This window comes from Malus sylvestris, chromosome 10 (genome assembly GCF_916048215.2).
Source record: "Malus sylvestris chromosome 10, drMalSylv7.2, whole genome shotgun sequence".
In the NCBI taxonomy this organism is placed as follows: domain Eukaryota; kingdom Viridiplantae; phylum Streptophyta; class Magnoliopsida; order Rosales; family Rosaceae; genus Malus; species Malus sylvestris.
In genome coordinates this window covers 42,702,614-42,715,035 of record NC_062269.1, presented here as the reverse complement: position 1 = coordinate 42,715,035, position 12,422 = coordinate 42,702,614, and the positions used below count along the sequence as shown (strand labels likewise).

Here is a 12,422-nt window from a genome sequence, read left to right as displayed (position 1 = left end):
AAGGTCGCAGCACATAGTTCTAGCACAGGGCAGAAGGATTCCTCTTTGCCTGCCGCCTGAACAAGAGGAATCTGAAAGCCTTTCGTTAAGGTTTTGCCGACCCACCAATCCCAGCTGACCTGAGCTGACTAATCCAGCTGAGATTTGTCTTCTTTGTGATTAAGGTAAGCTTTCATTAATTTCGACCAATTTCTTGTTCATGAATCATGGGTTCGGATTAAGAACGTTTGTTATGACTTGGGTGTTTGTTCTTCTGAGGATTTAAAGGTCAAGATTTAAACTTTTTGGATTAATTCATGAGAGCATGAGTTTCTGTTGGATTTTTTTTTGAGGTGGACTTGTTTTACCGATTGAATTCTAATTTGGGGTCTGCAAATGGGAATTAAAAAAATTTACCATGTTTTTTGTCGCTATTATCTGCCTGGATTGTTTTATGTTCAATAATTTGTGAAATTATTTTATTTGAGTGCCATTTTTGTTGTTCCGAGATCAATTCATTTGAAGAAATCAAACGATTTGGGAATTTAGTAACTTTTTTGCTGCTAAAGTACCTTTCTTTTTGGTAGTAATTAATTAGTTACTTTTACTTCAAATTATAAGATAATATGGAAAAGTTGAATTAATTAATTGCAAAAGTGAATTTTAACTAAATTCAAAAACGCGTTCGACATCCGTGTGCTCAGAAATTACACGTTTTACTGTTTGTTGGTCTGGGGATGTTGGAGGAGAAATTAGTAGTTAATTAGAGTAGTGGGGCTGTGCTGGTTAGGTTTCACCTGCTGAGTGCTTTTTGTTCTTCGGGTAGAGAAAAGATGTAGAGTCCTGATTTATCTATGGCGGAGTTACGTGTTTGGTAGGTGAGTTTTCAGGTTCCGGCCTTCCGAGTTTCTAAATAGAAGGGTGAGTTCTGTTGTTGTAGTGGTTTTAAGGATCATATTTTGCTTGTAAGGTATTCAATTTTGTTGTTGTGAGGTGCTGATTGGTGATCAATCTCGCATCTTGTGCCCATAATCTTTCGTTTAAGAACATATTTTGGTTGTGATCAAGCTTCTGGTTTTCTTGGTGTTTGGTTAACATAAACTTATTTCCTACGTGCAGACTTGGTGGTTCTGGTGATTTTTCTTCCAAAGATCTAACAGAGTGGCGATCAAGTCAAGTTTTAGGAACATAAGGTGAGAATTATTCTCTGGGTTGGGTCAATCATTTCATTTATTTAGATGAAAACGTCTCAGCAACACCGAGGTGTGGCTAGTATCCATCACAAGCTGTACCACCCGCCTGTGCAGCAGATAGATGCCTACGGGTACCAGATTTTGGAAAACAGTGTGTTTCCGGATACTGGTAGCCAAGGAAACAATGTTTCCTTTCAAACGGGCAAGGATGACGAAGAGCAGTTCTTTACCCTGGAATCATCTCCAGCCACTGCCTTTGTAACCTGTGATTCCCCTTCTGCTGTTAGTGGCTTGTCTAACAAGAGTCCATTTTCACCGCAAGGTTCTCACTCGTGCTTGTCTGATCAGCACCATTCGTCTGGCAACAATTATGGATCACCAACAAGTGGGTGCTCCGTAGTTGAGGATGACAACGAGTTCAAGTACAGGCTCAGGGAAGTGGAAGTTTCATTGCTAGGGCCCGACTCGGATATTGTTGACAGCCACTTTTGTTGTCACAAGAGTGGTATGGCAAGGTGGAGCCAGAGTCAAATAGCCACAATGATACCTAAGTTAAACCTAAAAGATGTTCTCTTGTTCTGTGCACACGCAATATCTGAAGACGATTTATACACTGCAACAAGCTGGATGGAAGTTTTGGGGCACATGGTGTCTGTCTCTGGGGAGCCAATGCAAAGACTCGGGGCTTACATGTTGGAAGGTCTTAGAGCAAAGTTGGAAAGATCAGGGAGTTTAATCTACAAAGCCCTAAAATGTGAAGTTCCTACAAGCTCGCAACTTATGTCATACATGTCTGTCCTCTATGATATCTGCCCATATTGGAAGTTTGCTTACACGTCTGCAAATGTAGTCATTCGGGAAGCGTTGGAGAATGAGCCAAGAATCCACATAATTGATTTTCAGATTGCACAGGGCAGTCAGTGGGTTCCCCTCATCCAAGATCTAGCTCGCCGGCCCGGTGGCCCCCCATGTATCCGGATCACAGGTGTTGATGATACTCAATCAGCCCATGCTCGTGGCGGGGGACTTCATATCGTGGGGGAGAGGCTTTCAAAGCTTGCGGCGTCATGCTATGTGCCATTTGAGTTTAATGCTGCTGCCAGATGTGGTTCTCAGGTTGAACTTCATAATCTCAGGATTCAACCTGGGGAAGCCATAGCGGTTAATTTTCCATACGTGTTGCACCACATGCCCGATGAGAGTGTGAGCACTGAGAATCACAGAGATCGTTTGTTAAGGCTGGTTAAGAGTTTATCGCCCAAAGTTATGACACTTGTGGAACAAGAATCCAACACCAACACTTCCCCATTCTTCTCAAGGTTTCGTGAAATGGTAGATTATTATACAGCAATGTTTGAATCAATTGATGTGGCTCGGCCAAGAGACGACAAACAGAGGATCAACGCAGAGGCGCACTGTGTGGCTAGAGACATCGTGAACATGATTGCTTGTGAAGGGGCCGAGAGGGTGGAACGCCATGAACCTTTCGGGAAGTGGAGGTCAAGGCTAATGATGGATGGATTTACTCCATACCCGCTGAGTCCTAAAGTGACGGAGGCTATCAGGATTCTGTTGAAGGAATTTAACGAGAACTTCAGAATTCAAGAAGCAGACGGGGCTCTCTACCTCGGTTGGAAGCAAAGAGCCATGGTAACGTCTTCCGCATGGAGGTGAACCGGAAGGTGACCGCAAAACACTGTAAAACTTCTGTACTCGTGTTGTTTTATGACGCTTAGAGCATGAAGGACTGATTGTGCAAGTTTTTGTAGGATCTAGATTTTTGAGCTTTCTTGCAAGAGTTACTAGTTTTAGGCACAAACGTGAATCTCGAACTTTGGTGATGTAAAAATGTTGGCCTTGCAAAGAAAGCGAATAGCTCTCACTTTTACTGTAATTTTACCTTTCTTATGCTTTGTTGCATTGCGTTACCTTTTTTGGCTTTTCACCAAACAAAAACTGCCTTAATTTGTCTAAACTATTTGAAGATTGCCTTTTATCCAGTAGGCTTCTAGTTAAACATCGGTATGCAAACTCGGGAGCAGTGCGAGCTCAAGTGAGATGGTAGGCGATTCCCAGCAAAGCTTTTAATCTTCAAAGGGATGAGGCTGCTTATGTGTATTACGAGTTATATGCTCCGCGCTACGAGAAATGTATTAGGGTCACCATGCGTGAGATTGTATTAGGCTTAAGGGATTTCGAGCACTGAATTTTTGAAAATGAGTAACAGCATAAGTTATATGCTCCGTGCTACGAGAAATGTGATTCAAATTTGAGGATTGAGATGAAACAGCTTTAATTAATTTGACTAAAACCACATTTGCCGATAAATCTATTTTACTTTTAAGAGACGAAATTAAATTAAACAAAACATGAATTAATCATACCGATTACACGGTAAAAGCGACCACTTACTTGGTAACTCCCCGGAAAATACGGTTATTAACCCCGCGAAAACCAAAAACATTTTGTAAAAAAATAAAAAGAAAAGAAAAACACCCGCACCGCGATTCGATTCCATGATACAATCAAATGCAGAGGTTGCTGCTTTCTGAATTGTGATCACGGTGAAGGTCCTGGTGATAAATCCCAATGCTTTCGTCGCACACTTATCAATTTCACTGAAGGTAAGTTTTAATTTGTTTAATCGCAGGTTAATTTTAGGTTTATAATTTAATTTTCATTCATAAATTATATAATATTATTCGTTTTTCTGTATTGATCCAAAAAAAATTAAGGAAATAAAATTGAGGGGTAAAAAATTAATCTGAAAATTTGGTTGTTGCATGGATTTCAGAAAAAGTAGCAAAATTTGCTTGAAGAATTGGGGAGTCCGTTGCCAACGGATTTTGAACAGCAATGGAGGAGTTGTCGTTGGATAGATCGGAGTTGCGCAGAATGCAGAGAGAGCAAGAGCGGGAACGACGGCGCGTAAGGGACAGGGAGAGGAGGCAGTCTATGACCATTGAACAGAGAGAACGACATCTGGCTCGGCGTCGCAGGAACTATCAACTTAGACGACTGAGAGCTGAAAATGCTAAAGCAGGGGATTTCCCGTCACAGCAAATAAGCAACGAACAGGATGCAGCAGGGTCAGAAGGGAACAATGACGTCCGGGAAGTTACTCAGCTCGAAAACCCGACCACGGAACGTCTGCAGTACTCCCAATGTAAGTGTGTTTTTGTAACTGCGTTGCCATTTCGCATATTCAAAGTTACTAACGGTGCGACAGTCATACTAAAAATTTGTCGCATTTAAAATGCGTTACAGGTTTGGAGGCTGCAGCTTCTAGATCGTCTAATTTATCAAAACGGTTGCGTTTGAGTCATATAAGGCGGCTTGCGCGGTCGTTGAATCATTTAGGCGTCGAGGTTATTGGTAATCACCAAATTGTAGCGGACGTGATTCCGAAGGGTGATACCAATGCTTCTTGTAAGTTTGATAGTGTTATGTTAACTGCAATGTAGAATTTTAGTTAGGCAGTAACTTAATTGTTAATGATCTTTAATTTTTAATATCAAATAGGTTTCCGAATTGGCGATTTTGATTCCGGGAGGCTTCCAAATGGACTGCGTTTCAATCGTGTTAAACGTCTTGCACGATCAATAAATTCTTCTACGAATGAGGCTTCTGTTAATGGCCCAAAAGGTACTAAACAAAAAGTAGGTGAAAGTCTGTTAGTCATTCATTTTTCAGTAGCCTAATGCATGTTAGGAACACACTAAATGTTTACTTTGTCCATGTAATTGTTACTGAGTCTTGCACCTCTGGTCCAGTTGAACAGATTCCGTCTGCAGAAGAGATTCGAGCGATTGGTGATGATAAGCCTAAATTTGGACAAAGTATTGATGTTAGAGGAGAAGTAGAAGGACCTAACATGGATGGTAATTCTCAGCTGCATTTTCAATGTGCGTAAATAAAGCAATGGTTGGTATTTTCGTATGCTTTTTTTGTTGTTGTTGTTGTTGTTGATTTTGTACCAGAGAATTCCTCATTGGTGCGGTCAATGAGATTTTGTTGCCCCATTTCAGGATAAACACCCCCTCGTGTACCAACGTCAGGACGTGAACTTTAATCACACACAATAAATGGACTTTACGCAGCTCTTCTCCACAGCTCCACAGATTTTTTAGCGAAGACTAGTAAGTTGGAAACTATTCATCTGTTTTTTCTTGCATTCATGTCTATTGATCCTCTATAAAAGATTAACTTTTTAACATTAGAAGATAAAATGAACTTTAATTCTCCACAACAAGAACACGGGAGTGTGTATCCTGTGTCTGTTATCATTGTTCCACATATACAGGATATGTTACTTCATCGTCAAGTTGTTATTATCTCCTCTCATTACTTAAAATGAAGGGGTCAGTTAAGTGTGACATTAAGATTGATTACCCCTTCTTTAGTCGAATACACACATTTGTCTCAGTCAGCATGAGATAACTAGGCAGTGGACTTGAAGATGCTGGGAGCCATTGATGATCAGCACACAGTAAATAGTGGAGTCGATAGAAATTGATGGCTTACTTCAGAGAGTTTCGAAGCTACATCATTTTTCAGGCTTCCCAGCTTATAGTTTTATGTCTTTTGTTTCATCTAACATGCTTTTAAGGAAAACAAGAAAAAGTAGTGTTAGGAAAAATATGCAGGACTGATCGTTTGTTTTAACTTTTTGTTTATATTTCAAGATTGTATGACAGAGAAAGCTAACAGGATGAGGAAAGCGTGTTGGATTCAGAAAACTTGCTGGCAAGGCTCGCCGATCTCTTCAAACAATTACTCGTAGTCAGAAAATCGACGAGCTAGAGTTACGTTTTGCTGCGCTGCTGCTGGCAGATTTTGATCAGAGGAGGAAGAGAACATATTTCATGAGGGTCTTGAAATAGGACAATACTTGTAGACCGCATTGTCAATGAATTAATTTATACAGATTTACTCATAAGTTCTTTTGGGGGTTTTTATTCTGGTTTCTTGTTGATATTTTGATCAAGTTTTACTGTTCTGTATGTGTTTTTTTTCAGGCTACAGTTACACACCCTATTTGTTTTCTCTGCCCTACTTTTTAAGGTTACACACCACCATTTGTTCTCTGCCTTCATATATATTGCCACCTTGTCACGTTTTCACGTTGGGTCCGAGTATGAACAAGGATTTCTCATCTTGCACTGCATGTTTCGGTATTTGAAGTCGATCACATACTACAATCGGCTTAATTTTCTCATATTACACTACATGATTGGCTTCAGATAATGCATAATATCATTCCATGTGCGAGAAAGTTTTTCTTTAAAAACGGAGCTCGATTTGACCCAAACAGCGTTGAAGGCCAAAGGGATCCCCATAGACTACTTACTGTGCATGGTTGATCTAATAGCCGGTTGACGATGCTATTGTTGAAAAATTTGCGTACATTTTGTTTGTTATTCTGTTGAAAAGTGTGTATTGGACGAAAAAGAAGTGCGAAAATCACGTCCCTTCGAATTTTGGTTGAGTTCGTTCCTCTTGGGCTTGATTAACATATGCAGTTATGCACTGGGCTTCGTATCGTTAGGGGCATGTCTCAAATATGTTCAATCTCCGGGCCTACATGCCTAAAACCTTCGGCCCAAACAAATGATAAAACCCTAATTTTGTTTGTCGGCGGCCGTATTAACTATCACTCGTTCCTAGCCACGCGATCACATCGGACGGTGGTGAAGTAATGTGCTGACGCTATAAATACTCTCCCCCATGTAGAGAAATCATCGGTCTCTCTAATTTGTCTGCTATTCTAGGGTTTTAGTCTTCGCCTCTCTTGCTTTGAGGTCCTAGGGTTTATCGGCAAAAGCTTGCTCGATTTCGTTCAATTTCTTTAGGTCTTTTCGATTTTCCGTTTTTTCTACAAAATTTGGATGTTTTTGTTGTGAATTTTGATGCGACGGGGGACATTGATCCGTCCCTAACTGAACGGAGCAGGCAGCCGATGATGCCTGTACATTCCAAAAGTTAACGTCGCATATCGATTGTTCGTCGACGTTGACGGTCCTCCTGCTTCGGCTGGGAGCTCCTCCTTCGACGGTGGTGTCATATCCTATCGCCTTGTGGAGCGGTGTCACCGCCTTTACCATTTGGGACTGGCCATGAGACCTACATTTTTCCAATTTTTATGTGATTTTTATTTTGGCTTGTTTTTAATAAAATTGCCGGTGATGAAATCAGTTATAAAACACACCATCTTTCGGGACTGAATGGCTTTTATGCCTTGCTGACTATCTGCAATTCTGAGGCAATTTTCTTCTTTCTCAAAGTTTAATATTTTCTACATTTTTCAATCATCAATTTTTGTTTTTTAATTTTTGCCTGCCTGCAAACTTCCTAAGTTTATTGGAGTGATTTGAAATTGGAGTGATTTGAACAAGTGACTTCCTAAGTTGAGTTGATTGGAGTGACTTTTCATTGAGTGATTGGAATGATTTGAACAAGTGACTTGCTAAGTTCATTGAGGTCGAAAGGCTCTTCTCCCACTCATTCTCTGGCTCTGACCCTTCATCGTTCAACACTATCACCAACATCGTTAACATACCCAGCTCCCAAAATTGCAAAGTAGTTGGGTTTTAACAAAGATTGCAACTTTATTGTTGATTGTCGAAATATTTGGCGTTTAATACATTACTCTAAAAGGGTACCTTAGGTTTTTAACAAAACCACCAGAGAACAGAGATTCGATAAACCTGAGAAGCAAAGTGGCCATGGACATTTTCCAGAGATTCGCTTAAATTTCCTCAAGCTTGAAGGATCAAACAAAAAAAGGGAAGCCCATAAAAATGTGAAAAGAAAGAATCAAATTGTCTGAGCTTAAATTTCATCAGCGGCTTCATCTGCAGGAGATGAAGTTAGCAGCCGCAGAAGGAATATATACATTCCTAAGAGTGTAAACTTTCCAATAAAATGTCCTAAAACACATCATCTACTTCCTACTGACTGGAAAAGGTTACTATGCATATGACCCGCACTGAACTTGAGACTCCAGCACAACTCTCGCGGCTTCTATGGCTACCTGTCCAGCAACGTAGTGTTGCCGGCAGACAGGCATGTAAACGTCAGCCCCGCCAATCAGTTCAGTTTGCATCTCCTCCGTCTTTCTTAGTGTAAAGAAAGCACGTTTCCCACAAAGTTCGCACCGAGCAGTTAACTTGGTTACAGAATCAGCGAGGGGAACTATATCTAACACAGAACCAAATTTCCTCCTGCCATCAAATTTAGAGTTAGAAGGGAACAACAATCTCCGATTGACAAACAAAAACTGGTCATTGCAAAGCCGCAACCGAACCTCAATTGGTGGACAATTCGAATTATTACCTTAAATAGTCACCATCTAGTCCGGCGACTATTACTTTTTTACCATCACGATCAGCAGCTTCAGAGCAGAAATCATAGAGGTCTTCAAAGAACTGAGCTTCATCGATACCAATCACGTCTAGCTGTCACCGCGTATTCTTTATGAGTAGATAACATGAATGATACATGGCAAAAAGATGTTACCTAGATGACATGAATTGCTTATCAATCAAATGCCGGCGCTAAGATACCTGATCGTATGCCTCAGGGCTAAACTTTTGTTTGAACGAGGATAGATCTTTTAAAGGCCAGCATGGGAACTTGACCCCGTCATGCGTCACAATTGAATCCAATCCATATCTTGTATCCTTGATCGATTTGATTATAGCAACATTTCTGGCAAAAGGTTAAACAAAGGAATTAATGACTGATACGCAGAAACTAATCAATGATATGTAATATTTTTCGAGCAAAGGTTTGGAATGATCAGCCCTCTGATTACAAAGAAATCAGAAACCATTACATCGCAAGAAAATCCGAGCAGACACTTGGAACTTGCAAGTAGATAGATAATGTACAATATCATTCAGTCCAGCATTGCAAAACTTCAATAGGGTGAAAGACTTATTGGGAAGTTGACCGTGATAATACTTGGCCCATAGATTCTCCCCTTGGATGTGCTGTGCATACCAACAATCATGAAATTCCACCAAAATTTCACAGAGCTCCAAGATTGCAGAGATCAACTTATCACCACCGTATATAACATCAACTCTCAGCTTCTAGTCATTAAGCTGAAGATTTATGAAACTATTTACTACAAACTTGGCGGATACATTATGCGTCATACCATCTACGTCTGTGCAGTTTCCTTCTTCTCACTGAGAACCTAAAGGACAAGAGCCAGAAGACACTCGCAAGTTTCATGTATCAGTGCCCTGCATGGGGCTCATGTACTGAAATCTGAATATAAACAATGTTCTCTCTCTTTCATGCTTTTCAACTTCCTAAAAAGTGCAATTTCTATAACTTTTGACACTGTTCAAATAACTTTGTGTGAGAACATCACTGCATAATCAATTGATCTTTCAGACAAGACCAAGAATACATCTCAATCATTGATTCATGAAGCTCTTATATATCAAGTTCTTCATACGACAAGAAAACGAGAGATTCCTAGGAAATGAGCTCTTTTCCTTAACATGAATTAGCTTCCCCTTACTGAGAAGCATAGGCTGAATTGTTTAGAGAAAAATCAACCAATTTAACCATTTCATAAATCTGTTTGGATTGTTTGTGATATGTATCACCCTTAAGAAAGAAATGGACCTCCTTTTGAACCTCTATTTTGCTATAAGCGGGCTCCTTTACTATCCCTGATTCCTTCATCATATTCCTAACCTCAGCAACATTATCCCACAACCCAAAAGTGGCATAAGCATTTGACAAGACCACATACTTCCCAGCATTCTCTGGTTCCAATGTGAAGTACTTCTTTGCTGCAAGCTTTAACAAGTCCCTATCTCCATGAATTCTACAAGCCCAAAGAAAAGCACCCCATATCACTGAGTGCTCCTTATAAGGTGAGTTTGAAACAAACTCATAGGCTTCTTCTAACCGCCCAACACGTCCTAAAACGTCTACGAAGGCTGCATAATGTTGTGCTCTTGGCCGAATTCCATAATCTCTTGTCATGGAAGAAAAGTATTCCCAAGCCTCGTCAACTAAAGCTCCATGACCGCAAGCAGAAAGAACTGAGATAAAAGTAACATAGTTTGGCCTGAAACCTTCACTCTTCATCCTATGAAAAAGATTTAAGACCTCTACAACTCTTCCATGCTGACCATACCCAGATATCAAAGCAGTCCAGGTAATGGCATTCCTGTTTTGAGATGTATCAAATACCCTATGCCCGTCAGATATATCACTACATTTAAAGTACATATCCATGAGGGCACTACTGACTACAACATTTTGTCCAATTTGGCACTTTATCATGACGCCATGAGCTTGCTTCCCATGCTCCAGTGTTGCTAAAGATGCACACGCTCTGAAGACCGATGCAAAGGTATACTGGTCTGGGATCAAACCCCTCTGTCTCATCTTGTTATAAAGACTCAACCCCACATCTTCAAGCCCCTTTTGCACATACCCTGCAATTATTGCGTTCCATGAAACCAAGCTTTTCTCAAGCAACATATCAAGCAGAATGTGGGCAGTCCTTAAATCCCCTGATTTTGCATACAAAATCAACAACTTGGTCTTCAAATATTCATTGAGAACAAATCCCACAACAATCATATGTGCATGGATTCTTTTCCCCTTCTTATACTCTTTCCTAAATACGCATTCTTGCAATAGAAGAGCATAGGTGGCGGGGTTGAACTCTAACCCTGTGCGGCACAATAGCGCAACAGCTTCTACCAATCTTCCTGAATAGCAGAGTCCCTTGAGTGTTTTATCCAGTTGGATGTGCTTTGGAGGCTTGACCTGAAAGCTGGAATATCTTACTGGTGATATATGTACTCCAATGAATAGACCCGAGACAACAGTACAAGACACAGAAACTGAATGTTCACCCCCGTTACATGACCACCCGAACATTCAAAATCTTAATACCCACTCAAATACTCTCTTCAGCAGCACAAACGAAATTTCATGTCTTCATTTATATTAAACATAAATTTTCAAACTTCAAAACTAAAAGATGCAACAGAATAAGTGGGGGAGTCACACCTGCCATCGCCTCTCTCGGACTGAACTTCACGAAGAAGCGTGGTGGTCTTTCCGGGGAACATGGGGCCGACGATGACGTGAGTCTCACCGGAGCGTTGGTGAGATTCTGCCTCCATTTGCACACATCGGATGTTCTGAGCTGAATAAATGGTGCTTTTGGGGAGAAAAATATTGGGTTTTGGGAGGAGAATATTGGGGTTCTGGGAAAGAGTAGGAGGGCTGAAGGAAAAGGACTTGGAGGAGGAGGAGGAGGAGGAGGAGGAGGAGGAGGCTAAAGATAAAGGTGTGATCTTTGAGATGTGAGGGACGGAGGAGATGAGGAGGGCCTTCATTCTTGATCTTGAAATACCTAACATCTCCTTTGCTCTTTGACCTCTGTCTTTGGGGGAGAGAGCAAGAGGGTTTAAGGGTTTTGCTTATATCAATTTTATTCGAGAAAAAAAGAAACTGCGGCACTGCGACTGCCGGAAGACATTATTTGGAGAGCAGGGAACCTATAAAGTGCGTGGATCCATGGCAAATTTGTCATATTATCGTTTTGGCCATTCGGTTGGAGATGATTTTTTATCAAAAGACTATGTTTTGCCTATGACTATTTAGCCTTCATGGTATAAAATATGTGTGGTACTGTTCATTAAAATATAATTTATTGCAGAATTATAGGATTAAAAGGAGCCATTTGGCCCTCATTCAGTTGTAGATGGTCTTACCTTTCTTGGGGGACAAACTTAGGCTGATTCTCTTTTACCTCTATGGTTGATGACTAATTTTGTCAATTGCAGAGCTAAATGTGCACTCAAAGCTTTTCCCATTCAAACACAAACTCTAGATACCCAAACCAAATTTTGGATTAGAGATTTAGGTTGATTGGGTTCATTAGAAGTCATCTCCTTCCTAGAAACATTTGGATTAGATATTCAGGGATGAGTTTTGACTCGGTTTAACAGAAACATAGAATGAAAATAAAAGATTAGTAAATCCAATAGCTGAAGGCACATTTTCTTTTAGGTGATGCATAGCATGAGCTCTTCCTTGTACTTCCTCTTTGACCTCTTTTTAACTCCCTTATCCCTTTCGTTAGGATAGGGGAGTTCTAAGGAACTTCAATCATTTTGGAGATCTAATAGTTGGTCGGGAAAAAGATAGTTGTAGAAGACCTGGACTGCACTGAAAACACCTTGAAGAGCATAATTCATGGAC

General features: G+C 40.5%; 3 protein-coding genes and 1 non-coding gene across 10 annotated transcripts; 3 read left to right on the top strand and 1 right to left on the bottom strand.

Moving 5' to 3' along the window:
- On the top strand, positions 1-3,100 carry LOC126586230 (scarecrow-like protein 13). 3 transcript variants are annotated; one of them, XM_050251006.1, is made up of 2 exons: positions 1-164; positions 1,099-3,100. In XM_050251006.1, exon 2 carries the CDS (start codon positions 1,218-1,220, stop codon positions 2,844-2,846), a length of 1,629 nt encoding a protein of 542 aa, XP_050106963.1. In that variant the 5' UTR covers positions 1-164; positions 1,099-1,217; the 3' UTR covers positions 2,847-3,100. The 3 variants fall into 3 exon arrangements, with proteins under 3 accessions (XP_050106963.1, XP_050106965.1, XP_050106964.1); XM_050251008.1 differs by lacking the exon at positions 1-164 and adding an exon at positions 199-857; XM_050251007.1 differs by lacking the exon at positions 1-164 and adding an exon at positions 882-900.
- Positions 3,101-3,248: 148 nt separating this feature from the next.
- On the top strand, positions 3,249-6,111 carry LOC126586232 (uncharacterized). 3 transcript variants are annotated; one of them, XM_050251010.1, is made up of 7 exons: positions 3,249-3,796; positions 3,967-4,338; positions 4,440-4,601; positions 4,695-4,817; positions 4,946-5,077; positions 5,201-5,311; positions 5,858-6,111. In XM_050251010.1, coding segments are annotated over exons 2-6 (729 nt in total). In that variant the 5' UTR covers positions 3,249-3,796; positions 3,967-4,028; the 3' UTR covers positions 5,203-5,311; positions 5,858-6,111. The 3 variants fall into 3 exon arrangements, with proteins under 3 accessions (XP_050106967.1, XP_050106966.1, XP_050106968.1); XM_050251009.1 differs by having other exon boundaries at positions 4,946-5,096; XM_050251011.1 differs by lacking the exons at positions 5,201-5,311; positions 5,858-6,111 and having other exon boundaries at positions 4,695-4,831; positions 4,946-5,082.
- A 1,237-nt stretch (positions 6,112-7,348) lies between these two features.
- Positions 7,349-7,438, top strand: LOC126588088 (small nucleolar RNA SNORD96 family). Its single transcript, XR_007611320.1, has one exon. It is a non-coding gene; the product is annotated as a small nucleolar RNA SNORD96 family (small nucleolar RNA).
- A 466-nt stretch (positions 7,439-7,904) lies between these two features.
- LOC126587005 (pentatricopeptide repeat-containing protein At4g16470-like) lies at positions 7,905-11,983 on the bottom strand. 3 transcript variants are annotated; one of them, XM_050251973.1, is made up of 4 exons: positions 11,223-11,782; positions 8,738-8,882; positions 8,508-8,629; positions 7,905-8,395 (listed from the first exon to the last, which is right to left on the bottom strand). In XM_050251973.1, exons 1-4 carry the CDS (start codon positions 11,576-11,578, stop codon positions 8,143-8,145), a joined length of 876 nt encoding a protein of 291 aa, XP_050107930.1. In that variant the 5' UTR covers positions 11,579-11,782; the 3' UTR covers positions 7,905-8,142. The 3 variants fall into 3 exon arrangements, with proteins under 3 accessions (XP_050107930.1, XP_050107928.1, XP_050107929.1); XM_050251971.1 differs by lacking the exons at positions 7,905-8,395; positions 8,508-8,629; positions 8,738-8,882 and adding an exon at positions 8,889-10,983 and having other exon boundaries at positions 11,223-11,983; XM_050251972.1 differs by lacking the exons at positions 7,905-8,395; positions 8,508-8,629; positions 8,738-8,882 and adding an exon at positions 8,889-10,976 and having other exon boundaries at positions 11,223-11,371.
- Between the last annotated feature and the right edge of the window lie 439 nt (positions 11,984-12,422).

Coding starts and splice junctions, on each gene's coding strand:
- LOC126586230 (XM_050251006.1), top strand. CDS start 1,218: ATGAAAACGTCTCAGCAACACCGAGGTGTGGCTAGTATCCATCACAAG.
- LOC126586232 (XM_050251009.1), top strand. CDS start 4,029: ATGGAGGAGTTGTCGTTGGATAGATCGGAGTTGCGCAGAATGCAGAGA. Junction 4,339..4,439: donor ACGTCTGCAGTACTCCCAAT/GTAAGTGTGTTT, acceptor AATGCGTTACAG/GTTTGGAGGCTGCAGCTTCT. Junction 4,818..4,945: donor TTCTGTTAATGGCCCAAAAG/GTACTAAACAAA, acceptor CCTCTGGTCCAG/TTGAACAGATTCCGTCTGCA.
- LOC126587005 (XM_050251971.1), bottom strand. CDS start 11,578: ATGTTAGGTATTTCAAGATCAAGAATGAAGGCCCTCCTCATCTCCTCC. Junction 10,984..11,222: donor TCCGAGAGAGGCGATGGCAG/GTGTGACTCCCC, acceptor AAGATATTCCAG/CTTTCAGGTCAAGCCTCCAA.